General features: G+C 42.2%; 3 protein-coding genes across 5 annotated transcripts in view; 1 reads left to right on the top strand and 2 right to left on the bottom strand.

Annotated features, from left to right (window-relative positions):
* The window catches only part of si:ch211-117n7.7 (Monoacylglycerol lipase ABHD12-like), a 5,632-nt gene extending 1,082 nt beyond the window's left edge, over positions 1-4,550 (bottom strand). The window contains exons 1-12 of the mRNA XM_068568224.1: positions 4,387-4,550; positions 2,736-2,851; positions 2,540-2,645; positions 2,290-2,409; positions 2,130-2,160; positions 1,978-2,023; positions 1,550-1,679; positions 1,102-1,139; positions 930-1,009; positions 741-823; positions 287-365; positions 47-168 (exon numbers count right to left, since the gene is read on the bottom strand). Coding sequence (XP_068424325.1) covers positions 47-168; positions 287-365; positions 741-823; positions 930-1,009; positions 1,102-1,139; positions 1,550-1,679; positions 1,978-2,023; positions 2,130-2,160; positions 2,290-2,409; positions 2,540-2,645; positions 2,736-2,851; positions 4,387-4,478 — 1,043 coding nt within the window. The 5' untranslated portion in view covers positions 4,479-4,550. The remainder of the gene's footprint in view (positions 1-46; positions 169-286; positions 366-740; positions 824-929; positions 1,010-1,101; positions 1,140-1,549; positions 1,680-1,977; positions 2,024-2,129; positions 2,161-2,289; positions 2,410-2,539; positions 2,646-2,735; positions 2,852-4,386) is intronic.
* A 437-nt stretch (positions 4,551-4,987) lies between these two features.
* mocos (molybdenum cofactor sulfurase) lies at positions 4,988-13,468 on the bottom strand. Of its 3 annotated transcripts, XM_068568290.1 has the most exons (16): positions 13,341-13,426; positions 13,125-13,197; positions 12,226-12,315; positions 12,069-12,135; positions 11,315-11,956; positions 11,138-11,214; positions 10,782-10,981; positions 10,561-10,677; positions 10,088-10,471; positions 9,826-9,988; positions 9,594-9,681; positions 9,057-9,181; positions 6,374-6,470; positions 6,119-6,260; positions 5,917-6,021; positions 4,988-5,788 (listed from the first exon to the last, which is right to left on the bottom strand). In XM_068568290.1, the coding sequence occupies exons 1-16, from the start codon at positions 13,341-13,343 to the stop codon at positions 5,681-5,683; spliced, it is 2,481 nt and encodes an 826-aa protein (XP_068424391.1). In that variant the 5' UTR covers positions 13,344-13,426; the 3' UTR covers positions 4,988-5,680. The 3 variants fall into 3 exon arrangements, with proteins under 3 accessions (XP_068424391.1, XP_068424390.1, XP_068424392.1); XM_068568289.1 differs by having other exon boundaries at positions 13,125-13,468; XM_068568291.1 differs by lacking the exon at positions 13,125-13,197 and having other exon boundaries at positions 13,341-13,455.
* Positions 13,469-16,239: 2,771 nt separating this feature from the next.
* On the top strand, positions 16,240-26,499 carry zgc:110045 (uncharacterized protein LOC664755 homolog). The gene is made up of 13 exons (XM_068567719.1): positions 16,240-16,327; positions 19,625-19,731; positions 19,906-19,929; positions 20,048-20,080; positions 20,198-20,314; positions 20,529-20,660; positions 21,117-21,245; positions 21,925-22,014; positions 22,678-22,719; positions 23,135-23,210; positions 24,170-24,222; positions 25,354-25,523; positions 25,818-26,499. The coding sequence occupies exons 2-13, from the start codon at positions 19,654-19,656 to the stop codon at positions 26,149-26,151; spliced, it is 1,278 nt and encodes a 425-aa protein (XP_068423820.1). The 5' UTR covers positions 16,240-16,327; positions 19,625-19,653; the 3' UTR covers positions 26,152-26,499.
* Positions 26,500-27,147: the final 648 nt, after the last annotated feature.

Genomic DNA, 27,147 nt, shown 5'->3' with positions numbered 1-27,147 from the left:
AGCCAGTATAATCACTTTCAGCGTGATAAGTGAAATGTTCTCTTACTTTACGATGTCGGGCAGAAGCGGGTCACGGTATAAACCGTTGTGCAGATACCCCAGAGAGCCGTCAAACGACACCAGCTTGACCCGCTCTGAATTTTGGGCACTCGCTGCAACCTTGTGCATCTGGTAAAGGGAAGCAAAGACATGAAGAGAAAACACTTATTCAGTTACACTGATATGGAAAATAGCACCTCGGTTTCCATTGTATCAGAAGAAAAGCTTCTTTCTAAGCCGATCGTACCTGCTGAGCAATCTGAATGGGCACTAAGTGGTCATCCTCTGCATGAAGGAACAGGATTGGACATCTCAACTTCTTCAAACTGCAGAATAAGAAAATACACGCCAGTTAATGCATTTTACTGGTTAACATGCTTAAATTGTCATACTGGATGCATTATATTCAAGCCACTAAATATAACTGTGCAAATATATATTTATATGAGTGTGCACATTGGAAGGCAGGAGGGCTCTAATTGCGAACGAAACAGGAAATATTTCTGTTGCATTGTTCTGGCGCATTAAGTGTGTCATTAAGTGTGACAATGTCTGTCGATAAAGAAGCTGTGGATTAACTTCAAAAGTTGTCTTCTTGTCGGGTGAAAACAAAATTAATAGCTGGTCAAATGTTCGATGAATCATTTTCATAATAAACTGTTTTGTGTGAGCAGCATGGTTAGAGTTTAGTGAAAACATACTTTTCTTCAGTCGGAAAGACTAGCTTGTTTTCGGCCCATGGCTCATGGAGAAAGTACCCAATGCCCGGAAATTTCCAGTAATACTTTCAACAGAAAGAAAATAAAACATGGAAAAGTTCCGCGTTATGTAGCAGCAGCTGAATGAAGTGAATAAAAGCAAACTGACTCAAAAATTACAACTCGGTCTACCCAGGTAAAAGGATGGACCGATATTGGCTGTCTAGCACTATTGAATGCGCCCTCCAGCATCACACCGTCAATATCCTTCCCTGGAAACAAGAGAAAACAGTCATAATACCGACGAGTTGGACTTATTTCCTCTCGTTTCTATTTGCCAAAACTCCCCGGTAGTGAAACCTACCTTGCTCCCTCAGTTTCACTGCAGTGTTGGTGGCCACTCTGCACAGAAAAGCAGCAGCATCCTCAGTTTCCGAATTTTTTTGCATACATTTGAAAATACGGTTTCCTCTTTAACTATTCCTGACATAAACAGGTTTATTGTAGTAAAATCATCTCGGTCATAAACACGGGCCTACCATGTGAAGTAAATGATTAGCAATGTATTTAGCACTGCGCTGACTTCCTGTTGATGCATTTTGTGTTTCTGAGTGTGGAGCTCTTGCTCTGGTAAAATGTGTAAGTGTTGCAGGCTCTTACATCAAGGTTAAAAAAAAGTCTCATATTTCCGGGGAGCACGCAAAGCACATCCAAAACAGATATTACAACAGTGGCATGAATAATTTTGACTTGTGTGAAGAGTGACTCTACTTGAGGAAAATGCTGTGGATCGAGAGTCCTTCGTTACTGACCCGGTGCCAAGAGAATGTCCCCAGATGATGACCCGGCTGTTTCCGCAGCGTGCTTTGACCCAGTTGTATAAGTAGAGGGCATCGGTTGTCAGGCCGGCTTCAGTCGGCTCCCCGGTGGAATCGCCGAACCCTGTCATGAAGCACTGCTTACTAACACATCCTATAGAGGCCTCTTCGTGGCCACCAGGTGGCACCCACTCAGAGGGAAACCTGCACTAGACACTGACCTGAAATTGAACTGCTGGTCTTTTGACTGCCTTTCAACAAACCCCTCATTAGGCACAAGTGCATTACGCTACAGGAAGCTTATGCCTCCAGATTATATTCAATCAATGCGAGAATGTTGTGTATTACAATCAGTAAGAAGGCAAAGAAGGCCAACGATGGGAAAATATGCTTCAAAAAAGGAGTCATTCATCTTCACCAACCTCTGTAGTCGGGCACCAGCACGTGGTAACCCAGCGCACTCAGTACCTGTTGACACACAACGCTTGTTTTTCATCAGACTGGCTACTGAGATGTGCATATCTTTACTAGACCTTCAAAAGATGAGTACGTTTGTGGGGGGGCGATCACTCACTTTTGCCACTCCCACCCGATGAGTTTCTGCCCTGTTGGAATGATTCAAGGTCACACAAATGTCTTAAAATAACAAACCCAGATACGTTAAGCAGTGCGGAGCTTTTACACTGTGCCTCTTCGGGGAGCCAACTACAATACAAATGCATTATTTATCATACCTTGTGCCGGTGTTCCCATGAAGATATATGAAAACTGGACTCCCATCCCTGAAAGCGTTCTGGTACCATGCCAAGTCCTTCCCAGGAGCCTCTTTCCCATATCTTTCAGGAACAGTGTGCCTTGAACAGTTTAGAACAATACACCTGCTTACAGACAAACCGATCACTGGATGATGAATTTAATAATAATCTTAGTTGTTATATATATACAAATATATATATATATACAAATTTAACTTGGCTTACTCACCATACACCAAGAGAGATTCCTTCCTCTGATGTTAAGTACATGTTGATGGTGTGATTAAGGGAGTGATCAGCAGGTTGGCTGAGGTCAACAAAGAAAGGCACCCTGACTACCAACAGGGAAAGAAAAGAGGCGGGCCCTTTATTCGTCAGCAATTTGAACATTTAGGGACTTTTCCAGAGGCATTGAAATAACTTACTTCTGTGAGAATAAACAAGGTGCTGGATTAATTCTGGAACTTTTCTTCGCAAGTAATACGACAAAAAGACGATGACAAAGACGGCCAACACTCCTCTTTTCAGCCACGATCGGGACCTGAGAACAGAGAGAGAGTCATAGTTGCTGACTGACTGTTTTCTTCACTGTTGCGCCTCAGCGTGCAAGCCAGTGAGGGAACGCATCGTCGTTCCAAACAGCAGATGTACATGGCAATGTACACCCAAGCCAGTTGGCACGTGCAGAGCTGGTCCACACATGTCCCACCAGTCTGTGGTTGCAGCCATAATATGGTGGTTGCAGCATTAATATGGAAGAGAACTGAATAGTCTAATCAAGAGGACAGGCTGTATCGGTGTCGGTCCTTACTCCTTAGATGCAACAGCAAAAAGGAGGATGCTATTCAGACTATTGCCAATTAATGGACAAGACATTCCACCCCCTCCATTAACACTCTAATCAGCCAGAAGAGCCAGTTTAGTCGAAGGCTGATGCCTCCACACTGCTTGAGGGGGACATATAGGAGGCCATTTATTTCAACAGCCATCAAGCTGTCGCATTATGTGTCCTGAATTGACGCCTTTACTTTACTTTTCACCTTCAAAATCTTTCTCCAAGATGTCCAAAAGCCACATGCCATATTGATGCCATGAAAATGACTCCTTTGTTTTACTGGACGGACATTTGTCCTACTCTGTTTTGTAGTATTCTGCTAAAACCTTATATGTTTACCACCAACACTCTAGGTATGAAAATAATAAATCACAAGTTTTACTGAGGTAGAGAGAGATATGTACAATCCAGTCCTTGACCACAGATGTTTAAATCCTTCGGGATCCTTCGATGTTTAAATCCCTCAACTCTTCTTGCCGTTCCAGTGGGAACTTGTCTGTCCTTTGAAGTGTCCTTTCAACCTGTTTAACACATTTTCTTTGCTATGTATTATTAATTATGTAACACACCTGCTCCCACAGAACTTCATACTATTCTAGGTGTTCTGCTACTTTTATATCTCACTATGCCACATGGTTCAAGTGTACAGCCCAGCTGGAAATGTAAACATCAACCTGTCAATCATCTGTATCCGGGTCAATAACAAATAAGGCTTCAAAAAAAGTGATTCAATTTTTTTTTTTTCAAAATTGATGTAATGGATATTTTTGTATCTGGAACATTGTGCTTTAACAAGTCTCAGTTGTTACCTAACTTTCATAGTGTTTTAAATAGTTTTTAACAGTATTGGTATGTATGGGAAATTTTCCCTTGGAGTGTCTATGCATGTATTATGATGAAAATGCATTATTTTATAGTTGTTATACTCTGATCATTTGCTGGGACAGCTGTGCTGAAGACATATTTAAACTGAAAATGGTTTATATAATTTAATGATATATGTAATGTATTGATAAAACATTTTTAAAGGCAATAATGGATTCGGACACAAAGGTATGCATGTCATGTCGTTGACCCATATAACCGTAACACGCAGGGCTCGCCACAGGAGGAAGCTGTAATAGAGATGCAATCAGAAAACCATCGAAAAGAAAGCTTTTGGCTTCCTTCACGCGATGACAACACATTCATGCAACGCCAACAACACAACCCCATTGTTACTAAAGTGAAGCTGAACTCACGGTTTCGCCACCTTCTGGACTTTGGCGAAGCCCTGGACTTTTCCGGCAGCGGTGGGAGAACCAGCCTGTTTGACGACCCTTTTTCTCGGCATGACGTCAGTATTATCTGAGTACAATTATATGTAATATCTATGCTAACCCCTTTGGCACAGTTGTTTGTTCTTCTTTCGTTATCGGCTATCAAAAAGTTTGACCAAAGTACAGCATAATCGGAAGGGGAGGAACCCGGGTTTGTTAAGGTAGCACTGCTTTAAATATTAGTTTATGACAAAGTACATGACATTACACATGACGCCACCTTAAAACAACCCAGTAAACCAACTAATATGGTCCGTCATTTTCCAAAAGGACTCTTTTTTTTTATACCACTAAAGCAGATTTAATTTATTCTCACAGCATTTTGCCTTTTTTGATAGACCGGTCAGACAAGAGGTGAGAGAGTGCCTTAATTACACAAATAACTTTACGTATAAAATCATGTATACCCGAAGTATGGTGCTGTGGTCTGCGTTAAGTGAAATACATCTTATTTGTTTAAAACACAAATACTTGGACATTTTATAGAGGTACTTTTTTTTAATTATCATCCAATTATATACATTTCAAAACCTTGCAGCTCCCTCATACCACTCTTTATAGCCACACCATAATTGAGATATATACAGGGGCAATTTTACTGCCAAACCTCAACATAATATGTCGTCTGCATGTACACCCATGTTACTCTGAGCACATAAATTCTGCTGTCCAATACATTATTACTTTATCTTGCATAACATCTCATGTTCAATTCAGAACATATATACTGAGAGTGTCTGATAGGTTTTTCCATTTCAGGGAGCAATATGTTATAGATTTGTGGCAGCAGTAAAAGAAGGGGTGTGTTTGGAATACATACCAATTCTCCATTGTTGGGGATGTCTGGGAGGTTAACATGATGAGCAGTGATTAGTGCATCAAGCCTGACATATTTTGGTCCCATTGGAAGTAATACATTCAAAGTGTTGTCATGCAATGATTATTTCACATCCACTTTATTGCTCACATTTTCAGAACGTAACCATAGGGGAAGAAATCCAGAAAGCTGAAGCATTTCCCATCAAAGGAGACTTGTATGGAATACAATATGAATACCCTGGTATGACATGGACACTTGAGAGGACAAAAGGCACCATTATGATAGACAAATAAAAGAGCGGCATCAAGCAATTCCCCCGCCGTGTTTGACATGTGATCTTTGGGGACTGCTTCGATGTCACCAAAATAAATAAAGTGGACGATGCAAATGATTACTTCAGGAACTGTGTGACTCAGGCTGTATCAGGGACCCAGCAGAGAGGACACAGACTGCGTTACTGGAGCCTTCTGGTAGCTGATGGGTCAGGTACACTCCAAAAGTTACCTAAAAATGTATTACCAACATGAAAGAAATCTTTTTATGCACATGCGTTTCACCCACCAGTCACTGCCACAAAACTCACACACACAGATAGCGTCTACATGTACGAAAAGTAATCGTTTTTGACTGACCTTGCCATTGCGGTAGGCCGACAGAGATATTAGCGGCTCTTTTGTTTTGTTCCCAGTCTCCTGGTCCACTCCGATCATCTGGCACCGACCACACTGACCTGCGACCTTTGGGTAAATCACAAAGGGAGCATATTCGTTTCAGAAGGGATCCGTTTGCAACACATTTGAACATTTCGTCCTGCGTCTCAAAGTGTCGGCTCACCACAAATCGAGTGTTGCCAATAATCAAGTGTGGCCAATTATCCTCCTCAAATGGTTCTACTCCAGTGATGACTAAATTGGCTCGGAAGCGGCTAATGACGTTTTGTGTGTCAAGGAGCTGATTGCCATCAATGTCGCTCTGCCTGCGAAAAAGGGAAACGTGGAAATTGCATGTCATTTTGTCAAATCCGCCACTGTCATGTAAATGTCCAAAGCGTCGACGGATCCTGACGTCGCTCACATCACATGCTCAAACCTGCTGCTCATTAGCTTCTGAATGAGCTCCACGCTGGCACGGTTGATCATGAGATACTGCGCTTCATTCACCAGCGAGAGGGACGTGGAGGTGGCAGCTAGAAGGGAAAGACTATATATCAGCCCAGTGACTTGTTCAATATGGAGAAAACATTCTGATCTCTGGTTTGTGTGGCCCACATCCTCTCAGAGCCAGAAGACCGAGGTTTCTGCTGCAACTCAGAGTGAAAGAGGTGCGAGGAGATTTCACAACACTAATTAAAACGTGCACTCTATTTAATTTGGACGATTTTTATAAAATGTTCTATCCCTGCGAGTGTAATTTTATACAGCAACATCCATATCAACTTTAAAGGCAACAAGATGCCCTTGAAATACTCTGAAAATGTAAATTTTAACATCCGCAATTCAATGACAACCAGGCAAACTCCATCTGCTGACAAAGACTGTGCGATACGATCAAAAGCTTAAGCACAGACGCCACATGGACCTTGTGAAAAGATAGTTTGTTCAAACAGCAATACAGATCGTGATGAAAAAATAAATTCAATTGAGAAGTTGTTTTAAAATAAAAAGTCAAACGGGCTTATTCATAACGGGCTAAAATGTTTTAACAGTTTGAGTAAAATACTGCCTAACAGGTGGTGTCAGAAATACTCTGGAAAAGTCCCTCCCTCCTCATTTCTAGCCAGTCTGGATTTTTCACAGTGCCATTTTCTTATGTCAACAGACTGCGGTAAGTGTTTAGTCACCTAGCTAATATTTACAGACAAGCGAACCGCAAAAACAGTTTGTTGAAGTCGATACATCGGGAAAACCGCTTTGAGAGCTTAAGGAGAGCAGTAACTGTCCCAACTGTGTGTGAGCCGTGTGTGTTTAACTAGTGAGTAACCAATGAGACTTTTCACTGATAATTGTGGGACTCTGCTGCTGAAAGCAAAACTTGGTGGTTTCCAGACGCTTACTCTGAGAATGGCTGCGTGAGTTAAACACAGTAATGCTTTTGGCTGTGTGAAATGCTTTTTTTCTTCAACCTGAGCATGTTTTTCCAATTTTAAATGTTACTAATGAAGTGTCTGTTTGTTATCCTCCAATGAGTATTATTATGATAGCAAGAGTGGGACAGGATACCTTGCCTGGAGGATTAAAACTATTCATGATGCACTGCTAAAGACAGACGATCATCATTTGGAGGTAATTCTGCGGTAATACTGAACGAATGTATGTAGAAGAAAGCAGTCACAAGATCAGCGATTGCCTTTTGTGGCACATGTTTCTCCAGCCAATAATAAACAAAACGCTTTTCTTAAAACTTAGGTCAAATCTAAGTTGCCTGAAGTGTTTTAAAAATGCACATGCTTGTGATCAGCATTGATAATAAAGTATGTTTTCTATTGTGTAAAATCAGCCAAAGAACCATCTGGTGATGGCATGTCTGGAGGAACAACTGTCAGACGAGAGTCTGAGTTTGTTCCAGAGACGGCCCCGAGCGACGATGAATGCAAAGAAGCCATCCCACTGATGAGGACACCATCACGAAGAAGATGAAACTGACATTTTGTCTATTGCCGCAACATGATTTTTGACCTCACCAAATTATTTCTTTTATCCCTTATTGCTATTTGATGTAAATCTAAGATCATTGGTTTGATTGTTGGTGTGCACAATAAAGAGATGTGAGATGCACTATTTTGTGGTAACTGATGATTTTTCTGGTCAAATATTGGTATGTCTAAAAAAAAAAGCTATATTTAAAACTAATTTGATGTAATTTGACACTACAAATGAGTAAATTAATTGGAAAATTATAAATGGTGTTAAGTTTAAGAGACACTGTGCAGTGTTTTCACTGTAATAAAATTATCAACACAGTGGCGTGTAACAACAGTTACTAGAGTTATTTGACCTCCTAGTGTCAATTTTAGAGTTAAAATATCAACACTAATGATACTAATGAGAATGATATTTACACTCCCCAGAGTTATGAACCTGAAGTGTTACATTTGATTAACACTATACTGTGTTAGGGAGTGGTACATTTTTACTCTTTATAGAGTTGATTTAACTGTACAATTTCAACACTTGGGCAAGAGTTAATTTAACACCATTTCAAGTTAAATTGAACTCTTTTAGTGTTCCTTTAACACTGCAAAATTTACTGTGCAGATTGTAAAGCAGGCTTTCGGATGCCAGCTCAGACATTACCGGGGTTATTTGCTCAGACTTGACAGAGCTCCTTCACAGACTGAATACGACAAACCATCACACAAAAACTGAACCAGACGTATCAAACTGATGAGGTATCAATAGCTAGAATTAGGTTATCAAAATCCCCTTTTATAAATCCTCATTGTCTGATGGCATGTATGTATGTATAGCGGTATCAGATGAACCTTCATGGACAGCACCCATCAATATGTTGTTCTGAATGTAATAAAATGCATACTATTTAGCTATTAATTAACGCATAAAAGTGTTACGTGATAAACTAATGCTTTTAAATGGAGTAACAGCATTTTTTTTATCCAAGTGAAAAGCTGAAGGGAATACAAGGTCACAGCTTCAACCAGGTGGTGTTAGCAGGATCTGTGACTCTAGATTGCACATGTAGACCTTTGCAGTTAAATCCAGCATAAAGAAATAAAAAGAAGCAGACAGAACAGGTGGAATGTTTAAATAGATACCGCCGCTCGGCCTCTTCTTCGCGTCACGGGTAAAATCAGGACTTTGTCTTATCAGGCGGCATGGCTGTCCAAGGAAGTCAGAGAGCCACGATGCAGCCTCATCCCCACAGTCGACAGCCTCCACCCTGGGGAGAAGGAGGCGGATTATGTTCTAAAAGCCCACGAGAGAAATCTACAGAGTTGAATGCTGCTTATCATTTGGGGCAACATCGACACTAATCCGAGAATCAGTGGATAAATATATTTTATATTTTTAAATGTATGACTTGTCATGAAGGGATCCAAGGAGATCAATATAATCTCACGCTCATTATTGCAGTAGCTTTTTCCATTAAAAGTGGTAAATAAGTGGACGTTCATATTAAAATTGAGAGCAAGGAGACCGTCTAATGCCAATCCAGTGTCGACAGATAGCGCCAAGAACAATGGAGTGAGAGACGGCACTGATACGAGGGGAGAAAAGCACGGCACAAATGGTATGTGTCACAGTATTTCCTGCAGCTGCTGCATTCAGATGTTCTAACATTGCCAGCTCACCTGTCACCACAAACTTTACTTTGACACACTTGATAGCTTGCGTGCGTTTGAGTGTTGTTTTCCAAGGGAACTGAAATGGTATCCATGCCTGCAGGGCAATGGGAAAAAAAATATATAAATCCTTAAACAAAGATAATATTTCGCAGAACATCCGACCGATTGAAATTTATTTTTGTTGGGCAGTTTGCTTTTCTTTCTCTCCCCTCAGTGATCCTCTGACAGACGGCCTGACCTGATGCCTGCAACAGCAATTTGTTCGAAGGCAGGTGGACTTGTGGGCGAACGAGGCACAAACGCGGCTCTCTCTTCTGGCTCAGGCCCACGCCGTTTCCATTCACCACCATCCAGCCTCTGTCATACAGCAAACCCAGCGGTCCCACCGGCCAGTCGTGGACCTGCATGAAGAACAGCACAAAACAGAATGAGGGACACGGGAAGGAACAAAAGTGAAAGGGAAAAAGATTGTTGATCCATCGTGTGGGTCATCCTCAAACCTCTTGGGCGCCACATGATTTGATGGGATATATGTAGATGTTGGTCAGAGTACACGCCTCGCTGTGGCTGATTGACTCTCTGCATCCAAATCCCCTCTGCGATGCTTCCAAATGCCTCGTCCTCTCGTCTACTGCAACTGTACCCCCGGGAGTGATGTCGATTGGAGGCTCCCCAGGTGAGCCTTCGCATGCCGCTGTGGTGGCCATGAGCTTCTCCAGTCTCACGCGGTCCACCGTGACTGGCTTCTCCACAAAGCACTCGGCAACAAAGTTCAGGAACTTTTGACAGTCTTCAAATGTCGACATGTAGCCAAAGGACACGCGCACAGATCCGGTCGGCTGGCCGTCCACCAGGTCGATGCTGTCTCCGCAGACGTGGCCGGCCTCAGAGAGGGAAAAAACAGCACCTTTTATTCTCCCTGCACAGGCCCTTCACAGACGTTTGACATTTTTCTTATTATTGAATCTCTCACCTGCAGGTTTCTTCGCATCTGCTGATTGGTGATCCCAAGGAAGGATTGACAGGCTCCGGTGTTGCAGAAGCAGCCTGTGCGCACATGGATATTGTACAGACTGGCCATTCTGTCAACCTGAGGGAAAAAACAGAGGAGCTGTTTTAATGGGCGCCAACACTGTCTATGCATAAAACATGCGGTAATTAAACTGTTGCAAAACCGAAACGTATTGAATGCACCTGAGAATACCCAATTATCTGGCCACGACAATCCTTGAGGTTGAAGTTTAGGATTGCGCCCTGTGTGCTCGGACTCTCAAACTGGCTTTCCGTGTATATCTGAGCCACCGGTCGCCCGTTGCCATGGCAAAGGCCCGACAGCAGCATATAAGTGTAGCGTGCCAAACCATAGGTGTGCTGTTGGATGTTGTGCATGCCCCCTGAAGATAAAAGGGGGATAAAGACAGGAAGACTGTTCGCAGCAACTTTTTGCCAATTCTAATTAACTTGCATATGTAGCTTGCATTTATTCTGTTATGAAATAAGTGCTTTCATGTTTAGTTTTTTTTTTCTATTAACGTGCTCTGTTGCAGTACCTGTGATCCTGTAAAGAGCTTCAAAACCATGATTTACAGCAATGACGTCCAAGAAGGATATGGTCCCATCTTCAAATCTTTTATCAGGGAAAAAGGAAAAACATTGCATCTTAGAAGAAAGGAGGGAGCACAGAACAACTGGGGGCTCTTGGCAGGCTCGTACAGTGCTTTCTTTACCTGTCAGAAATGTCGGCTGCCTGCACATAATAATCTTCCCCAGAAAGGTAAGCTGCCGCTGTGCCTCCTCCGAAGTAAGTCTTCTTTAGTATGCCGGCCGCGTCATTACGGACGAGAAGGGCCCCCAGACCCGTGGGGAAGCCAAACATCTTATGGAAGGAGATGGGGATGAAGTCAGCGGGGCACTCCTGCAGGTTTAGAGGGGAGCAGCTTACATGACAGGCCGCGTCAAGCAGCACAAACCAGCGACCAGGGTGGTCACATGCCGGGTAAAGGCGCCTCGCCTGGATGCCCCTCACGAGGCTGAGGGGATACTTCCTCCCCGAGAAGTTGCTCTGCGCCGGGTAGCTGAAGAGGTGCGGCGTCTGGCAAGCAGCGCCTTCCCCTTTTGCAGGCTCCGCCCGGCCCTCTACTTCCTGCAGGGAGACGGGCAGGGCGACCACCCCACGGTCGCACGCCAGCCCTCTTATGCCAACCACGGAGGTGTGGCTGTCAGTGAGGTAGCAGAAGTGGCTTCCGGCCTCATTCTCAGTCGGCGACCTCCAGGGAAAGCTCTCAGCCACTAATTTGAGTGCGGCTGTACAACCAGAAGTGAAAATCACCGAGTACTCCTCGGGGGTGGCGTTAAAATGCTGCAATACCCTGTAAGAAATATTTTACGTTTTTTATATATATATATTTTTTATTTATCTCATCCAGGAAAGTACCATTCAAAGGAGTCACAGGGGCTTTTGAGGGCATGAATTGCCTTTACCTGTATCTGACCCTGTCCACTGTGTCTTGTGTCAGTCTGCTGCTGGAGTGGTGGCTGTGAGGGTTTCCTATTGGGACACATGATGACCTATAAACGCTCTGAGTTTTATGACTGAATAAAGAACACGTTTAAACACGTTTCATGGGACTTTTCTCACCGTACATGTTCCTTGAAACGTCCTGTAAGTAGTCCCTGACCAGAAGCTCTGGGTACAGAGTAGTTGCTGCATGGTCCAGATATGTTATTCCTGTTTACAACGAGAGAGTGAGTCTTTGTGTGAGTGTGCGTGTTTGTTTGCGCGTGTGCATGCGTGCAAACCAGTGGTTCTTCGACTTTTTTAGTCACGCCCAACTTTGGAGGAATGAATTTGAATGTTCGGGCCCCACCACCCCAACTAGACTGTAACGAAATGGTCCAATTTTTTATGACTCCTCCATCCGTGCTTTTTCAAATAATAGAATAAACAAAATTTAAATCCCTTTTCAAGTAAACCAGATCACTCCATCAGACAAAAACTAATAACATGTGCAATCACTTTTTAATTTATTATTAGACAGTTATATCTGTCCACAAAAGTACAGCCATTTTGCCATGTATTTATTATTGACGTTTTATGTCCGTGTACTTTGCATGATGTAAAGTCATCATGTTCAAGGAGAGTGTCCTAAAACCACAAGGTGGTGGTTCACCCCTCTTCTCTCCACAGTTTACATGTTGAGTGTCCTTGAGCAAGACACTGAAGCCCTAGTGCTTCACAGCAGCACACTGCTCCTTACTTACTAAGGATGGTAAAATGCAGAGACTATATATTAAAATAATAATAATATGTATATATATATATATATATATATATATATATATATATATATATATATATATATATATATATATATATATATATATATATATTTTATATATATATTTTATATATAAAAAATAAAAAATAAAAATATATATGAGTCGCGCCCCACAGTTTGAGAATTACTGGCACTGGTGTAAACTGTCAAACAAGCGACGCCTTGCCTTTGTCACTGCTAATGTCGTGGCCATCATTACCTTTAATCCGCGTGAACTCCTTATCGACCACGTCCCGGAAGTCTCCTCCGTAACCGTAGTGGCTCCACGCCGACTTAAAAGTGTCAAACGTGCAGAGTGTTTGGAAATCCATGGACCGCAGAGGGCTGCAGAGAGCGCGTGGGCTCACAGTGGCGACAGACGACTCAAATGCACACTCGTTTTTGTTTTTTTTGTTTAGACAATATTTAGTTTTACCATGTTCCAGGGTCGAAGTCCAGAGTCCTCCTCCTTTTGCTGCCCTCGAGCAAACTACCTCGAGGCTCATGTAGACTCCTCTTGCAGAAAGAGCACGTGAGTTGTCTAGTCGCTGTGAGAGACATCGCTGGTGGGGAAAAAAGAAGAAGTTTGGCAGAACTGGTTGTTGTTGAAAGAGGCACTAGTTTTAATAACCACTTTGCAATCATGTGACAAGCGAATTTGCCCCCCCCCCCCACACACACACACACACACACACACACGCACGCACACGTATTTAGTATTAGTATTTAGCTTTCACGTTAGCTAATGTACAGCTAGCCGTCAACTGGGACTACCAACAGCTGCTAACTTTAAAGTTGTTGCTTATTTCACATGATGGTATTGTGACGTTATATGAAATGAATATATTATAAAATGCACTTAACACGCATATTAACCGTTTCTCTCTCAACAAGCATATGCTGTGTTTGTTCTTCTATATGTAATATGGTAATGTTGTGTGCACAGGGTGTTGCAGCAGTTCAAACTCTGAGAGAAGAAAAATGTTCCGTCACATGAACTTCTTTGTTTTGTCCAAAACACTAAGATATCCATAAACCGAAAATAAATTTCAAACATTTAAGATTTCCATAATTTCGAATATTTGTATCCTTATGATAAAACAAATGAAACTTTGTCAAATAATTGTCATTTCCAGATATTTTTTTTATATCTGCACACATGTGCACATAAATAACGTATATGCTTTAGATATTGATGGAACATATTTTGACAAATATGCTATATAAACTTCTTTCATGGTGATACATCAGATGTTTACATTATGTCAGGTTACGATGCCTGAAAATAAATAAATATATATTCTTTTAATATAAAAAAAAAAAGAAGGATAACACTCTTAAAAGATGACCTCATCTTCCAGTTATCGTAATTATCTTATTATTATTTTTAATCATGAAAATTGTACTGGTGTTTACATCTTGTAATAGATTGCACCAGTAAGTCTCAGTAATCACATTATATATATATATATATATAACCCCTGACTCTTGTCTTATCGACACACACAGCACGTGGTGGAATACATTTGTTCAAAGTTTGGTATTCAAATAAAAAATGTAAAAAACATTGTAAGTGCATATCATTTCAGTGTAATGATTACTTAATGTCTGACTGCTGGACCTGCTATGTGTTAAAGCTAATGATGAAAGAACCATGTTCCTATTATATTGATCCTTTTGCCATTTTCTTTAGTTTAGGTAAACGTGCAGCTATGAACCCCTTATCTTTTCAAGCTATTCTTTATTTGATATATACACTGTTGTCAGTAACTGTAACTGATTACACCAACAAGTCCCATTAATCGCTTCACAGCAATCCCTTTACATATAATCCCCGACTCCTTAATCTCATTGACACACAAGGTACATGAAGGAGGGGAAATTAGTTACAAGTGATTGGCATGAAATGCCCGATCATCTCACGGTCTCTGAAAGGATAGAAATAACTGTCATGCACTTTGTCAGACGCCATGCCCTTGACAGCTTTGATAGCTTTGTTGTGGTTCTGACTTAGTTTGCAGTCTGAAAACAGAAAGACACACTGTTGTACAAGTTGTATTTTACTGTCCTGGACTTTTATTGACCTTTGCTTTACCTCTTACCGAGTCTCACCCAGAAGAATGTACCTTAAAAAGAGAAGAATGGCCAAACAACTTTGCTTTAAAGGACTGTATTCATCTTCGTGATCTCATAAGGACAACGAATCCTCTTAATCAGAAATAAAGCTAATAGATCTCCTTTCAAATGAATTGTAATGTAACGCATTGCAACGGCAGCTCCACTCAGTTTTCTGCTCGGTCTACTGGGCTCCTGTTCGTCCTGGCTTTGACCCCTGTTGTGTTTTATTTTGTGTTTTTATTTCCTCCCGTTGTGTTTTACTGAGCTTTACAACGGCTGGTGTGAAAACTAACTTGTGCTTGTTTTCTCATTGATTGATTCATTGATATAAGTTGGTAGAAGTTTGAAATCTTAGTCGGGAAGTGAATGTAACATGGCCTGCTTAGCTGTCTGACAGGCTGCCATGAGGCTCACAGCAGCCATCATTGTCCCCGTGCAACGCAGTGAGTAGTAATTAAATATGCCACTTATGCTTCACTGATTCATTTCCTTCACAATTTTGAAGCTCAGCTGAATACATTTTTTTTTTTCTTCTGTGCGGGGCTGTATTGTATCCAGTATGGCCTCATTACAAGGGCAGAAGGGCTTGGTGTGGGGGAGGGCAGAAGCAGTGATGGGGGTGGAGAAGCGCCCCATGAAGACATTGTGCTTAACATCACTAAATACCTCAAACACCACATTGTCCTCTCTAGCCCTCAATTAGTGGGGTCCTTGTACAAAGCACCGATTTCATACAGGGTGATTTATTTTTAGAGAAAATCCGGCCCTGTGCAGGCAGGAAGCGCTCTGAAAATCTAATGAGGAACACAGCAGTCATGCAGGGTTGTTAGTCTCAGAGCAACACCGGCCAACAAAGCCTCTCTTCAGCGTCTCTATGTGGGTTTTTAGATGACTGAAAAAGACTAGAGCTCTCCGATTTTTGTTTGTTGTGGTGGCTGTAACTGTAGCCTGCTCTATCGGGGCTGGATAGTGTCCAGCCGAAGAGCCTCTTTGCCCTGCCCTCAGGCCCCTTCAGCTTGTGGATCTCCGTGCGGAGGAACGCCTCTTTGGTGGCTGTGACAGGGAGAATTAGGCAAGAGATGCGGGTTCACTTGCCCTGCGTAGGGGCTTATCTTGGGCTAAGCTGAGGGACTAATAGCAAAGCCAGCCTCCGCTCCAGCCGGTCTGAGGGCACAGGGAACCATCTGTCCACTCTGTGGATAACTGACAACAAAGGGGGCAAACATTGAACACGGACCGCAGACCAAAAGGCCGCTCATTCTGGGAGATATCAGAAATACAGAAGAGGAATATTTTGTACATAAGGTCAGTACTTTAAACTTATCATTCTTGACGACAGGCCCTTTACTGAAGGGTCAGACTCTGTCACAATTCAGTTTCTACTGGTAACAGTGTTGCAGACTACAGTAACGCGCTAGGTTTAATCAGATGCAAAATTTAAGTTTGAAGTTCAAGGGGCTTTTAATCCAGCTCTCCTTTTTTGTTCTCTTCACTTACAGGAAGCTAAGAATGCGCGTCTTCAGTCTAATGCGCGTCTCCTGACTCCCATTAGTTGATTTGTGCTGGTGGTTTTTCAGTACTTTGCTGTGTTGTGAATGCATTTTGTTGCACTCTTGATGGCAGAGATAGTTTGGGCAAGATGGATTATCACATTAAACCAGACATGAATCTCTGATAGTGTAACCTTTGTGTTGAGAGAGGAATGCCATGCTGCTGGGCCCCACGCTTATAGTCTGATATGCGATTGTTATAAATAGAATGTGACTTGAGATAGTTAAGAAGTAATTAGTTCTGGCTTACTTTTATCATGATAATGATATGTAACTGAACACCTTATTTCAAAATGTATGGAACATGGTTTATGAATTATTGTTTATTTAGGAGCTTTGCTCCCTAAACTGGAGCACTATTGTATGTAATAATATCATAAAATGCAAAAATCATTGCATTACAATCTTCCGAATGGAAAAAATATGCTTTGTTTTACCCTCAAATTTGGCGTACATGAAACCCCTCAAGTAATCCACTTAGACATTGTTCTCCATTTCCCTCAAGGATTAATGCCCTGGTTTTATATTTTTTTTAAACTTTTTTATTGTCTGAAGCATCACTGCCTGCAGTGCTCGGGGAGCTGGGTTCCTGTAGATGATCTGTTTTATCATGTGTACTCGGAGGGTGCTGTTGTGCACCAGTGTTTTGTTCGTAAGTCTTGAGTGGGCGCTGACGTACGAGAGGTGACAGAAATGGGTCAAAGGGGTCTTAGCATTAACTAAACAAATCCCGGCCTATAGGATTAGACAGAGATGTTGCTGTTTATTTGATGTATTCAGTCTAACTTTATAATGACACACGGCGGGAAGATTTGCTGCGAGTCTTGTTAGCAGTAAGGCACTCTTCGTTTATTCATGATGCCGATCGGAGTAAGTCCTTCAGCTAGGACTGGTATTATCAACAATACAATGTGCTTGAACAAAATGTTATTGTAAATCTGCCTCTGCTCCTGGAAAACTCTATTTTTGTTAGTTACTGATATTGCCAAAATTTGAGTTGGGGAGCAACTGCGAACTGTGATATCCTCAGAGTTCGCGTGGTTGAATCAAACCCACTCTCATTTTTTGTCTCTTCTCTACGTGTGGAACAGCGTCAGAGTTCTGTATTTATTGGTTTGTGTGAGCATCTAAGCAGGGGTCTGTGGGAGAAGAGATAGGTTGATATTTTGGGAAATATGCTTACTTGCTTAGCCGCAGAGAGTTAGATGAGCAGGTTGATACCGCTCATGTCTGCCCCTAAATATGAAGCTACAGGCAGCAGCCGGTTAGCTTAGTTTAGCACATAGACAGCAACACTCAGTCTGGTGCTGGTGACACAATCCAGCCTCTAGAGCTCACCAATTAACACATTTTAGCTTGTTTGTCGAGTCCGTTCAGGGATTAAGTATAAAAGGCAAAACAATGACAGTTTGCAGTTTCATGTTGGTTCTGTGCCAGATTATATTTTAGCTGGGAGCAATAACTTCCAGGAATCTCTGCTGTTTGCTTGGATGCTGTTCAGAGTCAGAAAAGAGACTGACTAACTCACCGTCAACATGTTTTATACAATTTGCTTAAATGGATTAAACTTGTGAGATATAACTTAGTAATTAGTGCGCTTTAGACATGCTGGTAGACAAATAACCTTCGGACAGAGCCAGGCTAGCTGTTTCCAGTATTTATGCTAAGCTACGCAAACTGGCCTTTGGCTGCAGCTCAACATGTACCACACAGACATGAGTTGTATTGATCTCCTCACTTCTGCAGAAATCTAAGCACATCGGCGTATTTTCCAAAAAGGGCATTGTGCACACTGTTAAACCAGTGGAGTAGGATGGAATCAAACTGTGGATTAACTGGGAACATCACATGCACAGTCACACCATGTTTCCTTCCTCTTTATCATCAAGGTTTCAGAAAAGAAGCTAGATCTATCGTTTGCAGTGAGCCAAGAAGTTTTAGACGAAGTTTCACATGTAAAACACACTTACTCTGTTCGCAACGTTCCCTTTTTAAATTGAGATTATGTGGTTTATTAGTTATGAGTTCTTTATCTGAGTCAATTATTTATGCATAATGTCTCTCAAACACTGAGCCCAGTGTGAAAAGTAAAAATGTCAAAAGCAGTGCATAGTGCAAAGTGACCTTGGTGGACTTGACGTCTTCTCTCTGTCAGTTTTGGTGCAATAAGCTGCCCTTCCTATAACTGCATCAAGACATTCATTTTTTTTCTTCTCTGCAAATATAACAAATTGGATACGCGGCCATAACAGAGCCGACAGTGTGTGGTGTGATATTAAGCGACTAACCGGTCACACACACATCACTTGATCCTCAGGCCTCCACAGCCCAAGTGGCTCCCTTTGTATCTTATCTTATCCGAGGGACACAACTTGTTTTTAGCCGGAACCAAAGATGTGGTCCCATGTGAAGATTGCACAGTGATAGGCTTATCTCCCCCCCCCACAAGTACACAGTCAGAAGACAAACAACAATGATCCACAACTCTTCAGAGAGCACAAGTCCCTTGATGAAACCTAAAAAAAAAAAAAAAAAAGAAGCATGAAAAGGTCTGTTCATACTTGGAGCATTTCCCAGTCACTCTGCATCCCCCATAGTTAAGCTAGTGATCCATAGCATTCTCAAACGGAGATCTTTTTCATCTCTGCGGACTGATGATGCTGCTAACACACAGTTCATGGAAGCTGTTGCATTCGCTGTGACTGGTTGCTCTTCCCCGGAAAAATCCTGTTGGGCACAGGAAATGATACATTTCACATTTCCTGCAGCTGCAGCAGTTTGACAGTAATAAATAGAAGAAGAACGGGGCAGTTAGCATTAGCAGTGATAACAACCATTATGATTTAACAGGCAAAGACAGCTGGAAATTCATTGAAACAGGAAGCTCATATAATACTCAATATACTCTCCACACAGTTGGACTTTGTCATAAAATTAGGATCTTGCAGATTTCCTCTATATCTAAACAGATAATCGACTGGGCCATCTGAAACTCCAGAGCTCTTTAGTCATGCACAGGAACGTTCTGAAAACACTTTCTCTCTTTTTGCAGAAGGTTTACAATAAAGGAAAACACAGACAATGTCAGACCTCGAAGAAATGGCGTCCGAAGGGAGTCTGAATGTAACGCTGACGCTGAGGCTGCTGATGCACGGAAAGGTAATAGACAAATGTGGGAATAGTTCAAATGATTGCGTGTATTCATGTCATCATATCCCAATAACAGGCCATTGTTGGTAAAATAATGACATCCTGCTTGAAATGTTTGAAGCTGTTGAAAGAAAATCTGGAGTGTTGCCACTTGTTAAGCAATTTTGTTTTTTTTATTCACAGGAAGTTGGCAGCATAATCGGGAAGGTAAATCTTTTCTTTTTACAATCCATCAGCATCACACTGATTCCTTGCTGATTGCCTTGTTTTTCTCTGTATCAAACTAATCATGTCTACTGTTTTATATTCTCCGACATGACACAAGAAAGGAGAAACAGTCAAGAAAATGAGGGAGGAGGTGAGCAATCACTCTGACAACCCATAATGTGAAAACATGTATAATTTATAGTGTTCTGGCATAGCAATTACAACAAATTGAAGCAATAATAATAAATGGGGATTATGTGTTTTCCAGAGCGGTGCTCGTATCAACATATCGGAGGGATCGTCTCCTGAGAGGATCGTCACCATCACAGGACCGACAGAGGGCATCTTCAAAGCTTTCTCCATGATCGCTCAGAAGTTCGAGGAGGTACAGTCTAGCGAACAAACTCCGCTGCAACTTTTCCCTTTTTTTCCACATCATCTTCATTAGAATTCTGTTTAAAGCGAGAATTTAAGAAGGACTCCGAGGCACAGTGAATGCACATCTTCCTTGGCGAAAAAAAAAAAGAAAAAGACTTGTCAAATAAAACTGACGGTCTCACAGTCGGTTGCTTAACATATATTTTTGAATCCCCCCTCAGGATATCACCGCAGCGATGACAAACAGCACCGTGACAAGCAAGCCACCTGTGACACTTCGCCTGGTTTTCCCAGGGAGCCAGTGTGGCTCGCTGATTGGCAAAGGAGGCTCGAAGATTAAAGAGATCAGAGAGGTAGGGCAGAACTTTTTATTTTCTCTTTTCTATCTCAAAGTCGTTTCTCGGCAGCCAAAATGCACCAGCATCCAGCTTCCTCTCGGCTGCTTCGACACATCAAGTATCAAGCACTCCAGTCAAACTTGTTTGTTCCATCTCGCTTGTTTTTCTCTGCCTTAAAATGTGTGTATTTTTATTTACTTTCTTCTTCGTCTGCTGCTCATGAAAATCCCTCTGATTATGCCTGTAAAGATCGGCGGAGGATGAATACTCGTTCTGAATGGACAATATTTGTCTGCCGCCTCTTCAAATATTGGAGCACACATTGCTATTTGGCTTGCAGCTGCTCCCTGCATGTCAAAATGGGTTCGGGGTAATTTGCGAGTGCTTGAACCAGCATTTCAATTTGGGTGATAGTGTGCTCTTTTCAGCAATAAATAGCCTTTGTTTCTTCTGTTGTCCGGCGACGTCAAGACCACAGGCGCTCAGGTTCAGGTGGCAGGAGACATGCTGCCGGACTCCACAGAGAGGGCTGTCACAATTTCCGGCACTCCACAGGCCATCACTCAGTGTGTACGACACATCTGCTCCGTCATGCTGGAGGTGAGCACTGTCTGAGAGCAGATGATCCTCACGTTCAGCAGCTCGATTTAGGTGTCCGATGTCACATTTGTTTAGGAGCTGGTAAAAGTTATGGCACAATCTGGATATTGAATATGTTTTACCTTTCCGAAAGGCTGAAAGCTTTGTGTTCGGGTCGGAGTGATTGATCGGCTTCACGAGACGATGAGTTAATGAAGATGTTCAATTTATTGTGCCTTTTTATTAAATAATGATTTGTTTTTGTCAGTCCTGTCAAATGAATGTCACTCCTCCTTAACACACAAATTGTGGCTCTATATTTTCTCAATCAAATCATAATTTGTGGTAAGCTCTCCACCTACCACTGGAACTACAACAGAGGATGGGAAGTACCCTGTCACTTTTTAAAATTAGCTTGAAGCTAAAGGTCAAATTTGTTTATTTTGAAGTTCAGCATCCAATTGGTCTCGTTGTATTGTGGGAAAAAAAATCCTCCAACTCCACATTTTCAGTTCTATTCACAGTCGTATCATAAGTTGTTTTGATCCAAGGTCTCATGTAACTTTCTCAACCGATGAAAGGGGAATACAAATATTCAGCAGGCAATTCAAAAAAAGGGATACAAAACGCCCCAGTGGCAGTAAGCGCTCTCTCCTTCGCTGGCTGTGTATAAATTCTGGTTGCATTTCTGTGTCTGTAGTCTCCCCCAAAAGGAGCGACAATTCCCTACCGACCCAAGGCCATTCCTATTGGAGCACATGCGGTATTGGCACCACAACACTCTGCACAAGTAAGTAGCAACGTGGGAGTTATTTAACTGGGGTTTTAAACCGCTCCGATAAAAGCAGAACAATTGAATTGGCTCCTTATTTTGTGGGAGCTTAGAGTCACGCTGATCATTAAACACATCGTACCACTAGAGGGACACATCTGTGTAATTATACAGCAGGAAGCTCTTCACATTTTAACACTCTAGGCGGTAGGATGAGGGTAATGATCACATTAGAAAGTATTCAGGCAAGCTGTAATGTGTCAGACATATGAACGACAGTCATTTACATAAAATAATTCCCCTGCAGCGTGACACCTGAAAGATGCCGTGACTAAAGCTTGTGCTTTCCCCCGGTCTGGCCGGTTGCTGCCCTGATTTTGGCACAGTGTGCTCTGACCTATCAGACATCTGTTTATGTTATTGGATTTCTGGCCATCATGGTCAAAGAAGGAGGGGCAGGGTAACAGCAAATGACATTTAGATGAAATTCCATCAGATCCATACACATTAGAGCTATGGAAAAGTGGAAGAGAATGGATTTTCAGAAATGCACTCACTGCACCGCGTTTCACACGTTACACTCTGTGGCAAATTCACATTTCAAGTGTTCAAGTGTCGCGTTTCAAACACGTCTGCACCTCCCCAGTCATACAACTGCATCTCCTCTCTTGCTCATCTCAGGCCTTCGCCATTCCAGGGCAGTATGCTTACACGCACCAAGATGTAAGTATGCCCATTTGAGTTGCTGACGTGCGCCCCGTTGACCTTGCCCCTGCCCACTCCTTCCAAGCCACCACTCTGCCCTCCGTGTGCCCTACTCTGCAAAGATGAAATTCAATAACCCTGATCTGTTGACATTACTAACGCTAACACGTTGTTGTTGTTGTAGCAGCATGCATTGATTGAAATGAAAGTGAAGATCTCAAGAGTTCATGATCAGTGATAGCTTCGTAGCCAGAGATGTGACTGTACGTGCTGACGGCTGCCATGAGAAGCCGGCAAGCTCTCTGATGGGAATGGATCTCTTCACTATCTGTGATGTTTGTGAACTTCAGATTGGCTCTGTACTGCAGTTGTCAGCTCCTCTGATGATAATCCAGTTTGATTGGTTAGCTCTAACTTCCTTCCTACCCTGCAGTTGACCAAGCTTCACCAGTTGGCTATGCAGCATATCCCCCTCCCTTCCCTTGGGCAGAGCAACCCTACCTTCCCTGGTACGTACCCACGGCTCCCCGGGGAAGTCCATCTATCCCTCTGTCTTCACTCCTCTTTGAATCACATCATCACCACCCCCGTCACTTCTGAGAGAAACAAGATTATCTCCATTCTCTCAGAGTTTACAGACTCTCTCACAGCTTTATTTTTTGGTTTGTGGAAGGGGGCTTTACAGAGACGTGCATATTCCTGAAATGAGCCGTTAGGTTTTGCATTGCAGTGTGCATGAATTTGTCGAAGAAATGAGATGAAAAGAACAGAATAGTGAGCAGGACAGTGACATTTTAAGGTTAAGCCACCAAACTGGTTTATTATAAACAATCTTGAAAGTTAGTCACTGAAATATTTACAGTATGTGACGGATTGAAGCAGACAGACTGAAATACAAAAGTAAAACAGCAGAGTTCTCTGACAGGGGAATATGAAAAATGTCAGAAATATTTACAGTTTAATAAATATTTAATCATTTCTCACGATTCCTCATCTCCTCCCAAAATTTCAGCTCCATTTGCCCAGTTTCCTTCTCCGAAAATACAAATCCTAATCTCTCGACCCATATCCTCCACCTTTGCAACATTTCACCTCCTAATCTAACACTGTCCTCTTGGCCAGTCCATCCCTAACCTCAGACTCCCCCCACCCCACGTACTCATATACTCTGCCACAACTAAACTGAGGACAAAACATTACAACACTGTGATTATGTACGCCGGACTGGTGTGTTAGAGCTTATGAGTAACACTCATATTCTTAATAAAGACGCTTATCGTATTATAGCAAAGCTAAATATGTGCATAGAATGTCTATGTATATACAGTATATGTCTGTCAGGAAAGATGATCTTGCCATATGCCATTGTCCTATTTGAGCAGTGGTAAAGGAGGTTAACTTGTCATGCAATAAGTGTGGAAGCCATTAGTGCCAAACTGTTGTTCACATTTCTTGTCCTACTTTGCAGGATTGGATGTATCTGCCCCCACAAGTTCACAAGAGCTGGCAATACCTAATGATGTAAGTGCCACATTGTTCTCACACAGATAATCCTCATGCTGCTTAGCTTGTTATTGCTTTCTAGGAGGACAGCTATAGTGAGAGTGTAGTCGGGAACACCTATATTCAAGAATAAGTCAAGACCAAGACTGTAGAGACCAAGACCAGACTAGTATGATGAAATGTGGGACATGCAAAACTAGAGTTCCTGCTCATATGAATCTGAGAGATTCATATCTGAGAGATTCATATGAGCTTTCCTATAAAAAAGAACAGAAATAAAGGATTCCTCTTTATTCACCTTTTTTGTTGCTCTGTATTTGTGTGTACGTGTAGGTGTACCACAACAAATGTCTCAATAAAATACTCAAAAGGCGATGCAAAGGTGAATGTTGTGTGTGGGAATGTTCCTTTTATTTTCTTTCAGCAAACAGTGAGTTGTTAAGAAAAAAATCCTAGAGCAAGTTAGCTGAGCACAATGTAGACTTGGAAACATCTGATAACTAACATGTTATATCTATTATGTTAGTTTGATTAGTGTTAAAAAAATATATAAAAAGAAAAAAAACAATTTGTTGGGTAGAAGCAGCGACTTCCTGGAGTTTTGTTGACACCCGAAGGCAACTAGTGGAGACTCCAGTGCACAGAATAGTCATTTGTGCACTTTGGTTTTATAGATTTTACTAGCAGAGTATAACATGCTAATAAATAAGCTTCACAGGTACGGCCGGACAGAGCGAGGCTAGCTCTTCCCCCTGTTTCCAGTCTTTGTGCTAAGCTAAGCTAACGGGCAGCTGGTGGTAGCTTTGTATTTACCGTATAGACCTGGCAGGGGTGTCAATATTGAACAAAATGAAAATATGTCATAATGTTAAAGTTGCAAGTGTAATAGTGACAAGAGTCCCTGTACTGTTAGCTAAAATTTCGTGTAATCACACAATTACAGTATGGAGTGTCAGTAAAATGGATATAATTGGTTTCCTGCTGTCACATTAACACAGCTGGAAATGTGGTTGTCGTCCGTGGGAAGCAACTGGGAGTCTGCGGCGCTGCTATCGCCAAGGCAGTTGCTTCCACATGCTGTTCTGAAATCTAATTCCTGAAAAGATTGGAAACATGACCTATTCTCCCATTTACATGTTTCCACTCTAGTTTATTGGCTGCATAATTGGAAGACAAGGCAGCAAGATCAATGAGATTCGCCAGGTCTCTGGAGCTCACATCAAAATTGCCAGTGCCACTGATGGCTCAGCCATGCGCCAAGTCACGATCACGGGCTCGCCGGCCAGCATCAGCGTCGCCCAGTACCTCATCAACGCCAGGTAAGACATTACGCAGGGCGCCCATGTCCAGTAGGGCATCACATCGCGACTTGATGATAAGACAGCCAGAGTTATTGTTCTCCGAGTGAGGTTGGATTTATTCCATCTCACTGCTCCGTTCTCTTGTTGACTCTGCTTTTTAACACGTTCCTTCTTTGATACTTATGTTTTCTCCTCTCTCTCACCTCCCTTCTCCTTTGTCTCACCCACTCTCCCCTTTTTTCATTTTCTACTGTCTTCTCCTAACCCCTTCACCATCTCAACTCCCTCCCCTCCAATCGTCACCACCTGCAGCTTAGAGATGGCTAAATACACCATGCAGGCCGCTTCCTCTGCGAACCCAGTTGATCTCAACATGAGCTTCTCTCCCTCCACCGCTGCTACCTCTATGGCCGTCCTGGCGGCCTCCACCCAAGCCCCCACCATTAACGTCCACTCTCCCTCCACCTTACAAAACATGCAAAGCCCACATTACGCCGTCCCCGTTTCCAGCCTGCTTGGCATGAAAACTCTCCCTCTCCTCGTCCACCCAGCAGCCGCTTCCGGCCTAACTCATGGTTTATGCCCTTATAACGCGAAAATGTCTGGCATGAAAAAGTCTGATCGGCAAAAGTTCGCTCCCTATTGATGTCTGCTTTTTAAGTCACGTCAGTCTAGCTGACTGGTCAAACATTTGTTCAATAATAAGATAACAAATACAATCGAGCATATATAGGCTGGCATAGGTTACACCACTGTGTGTGAGTTTGTCCAGTGTCGCACTCGTCTTCCATAAATTGGGAGAATATTAGAAACAAATGGTGAGCATGGTAGTATCAAAACATATCCTTGTTAATTAAAACAGGCAGCGGAGGTGCATTTTAACTCAGTTGTATCTTGCTTAACAATTAATGTGGGGAACTCAGGCTTTCATTAGTATCCTAGAAAAAAATATTTTTTTTCCAAATGGATTCACGTCACAGAGCTTTATACTTACTTCAGGGGAGAGGTATCTTCAAATGCAAAAGATGCAAATATTGACTTAGTTTTCTATCTCTGTAACTAGTTTACAATCTTTTTGGTCTGTTTGTTAGATAATGCAACCGAGCATCATAGGACGTGATGCTTTGTTGGCAGCTGGCTGTTGAAATGTGTGTCTTGTACAGTAGAAGTCAGTGTGTTAAGTATTTTCCAACCAGGATTGTCAACTTAACCTTTCCTTCACTATAGGCTCTCATCAGTGCTAACAGGCATGGGTGTTCTGTAGTAGCGTTGCGCTGTTGCAGTTCTGATGGGATTATCCTAAAGCCACATTGGATTCTAGTGGATTTCACTCTACGCAGTAATCCTGTAGAGCTGGACTGGCCGAACTAACTCATTTATTGTATTTGTACGCCAGCTTCTCTCTTGTTTATTTTCCAACTTAAACGACTGGAACGCTTCGACTTCCAGCATCTGAAAATGAATGCTGAGTTTTGAATTATGCTGAATTATTGTGATGACTGTCCTCATGTGTTGCTGGTGTGGGTCCGCCCCCAAACAATGCAGAGGTGTAATATTTGAAATGACTCTGAAATAAATGTGACTTTTTATGAATACAGATTGGTTGTTTTGTTCTTCATGTGTCAGTGAAGAAAACCTTTTG

Source organism: Clinocottus analis, unplaced genomic scaffold (assembly GCF_023055335.1).
Source record: "Clinocottus analis isolate CAN_PGR_092001 unplaced genomic scaffold, fCliAna1.0.p SCAF_8, whole genome shotgun sequence".
NCBI lineage: Eukaryota > Metazoa > Chordata > Actinopteri > Perciformes > Cottidae > Clinocottus > Clinocottus analis.
Note: the sequence above shows the minus strand (reverse complement) of the source record. Positions and strands in the feature narration are given on the sequence as shown.

Coding starts and splice junctions, on each gene's coding strand:
- mocos (XM_068568289.1), bottom strand. CDS start 13,410: ATGAGCCTCGAGGTAGTTTGCTCGAGGGCAGCAAAAGGAGGAGGACTC. Junction 10,982..11,137: donor AGCTCTTTACAGGATCACAG/GTACTGCAACAG, acceptor TTTTATCTTCAG/GGGGCATGCACAACATCCAA. Junction 10,678..10,781: donor AGATAATTGGGTATTCTCAG/GTGCATTCAATA, acceptor TTTTTCCCTCAG/GTTGACAGAATGGCCAGTCT.
- zgc:110045 (XM_068567719.1), top strand. CDS start 19,654: ATGTCAGACCTCGAAGAAATGGCGTCCGAAGGGAGTCTGAATGTAACG. Junction 21,246..21,924: donor TCTGCTCCGTCATGCTGGAG/GTGAGCACTGTC, acceptor CTGTGTCTGTAG/TCTCCCCCAAAAGGAGCGAC. Junction 22,720..23,134: donor ATGCTTACACGCACCAAGAT/GTAAGTATGCCC, acceptor CCTACCCTGCAG/TTGACCAAGCTTCACCAGTT.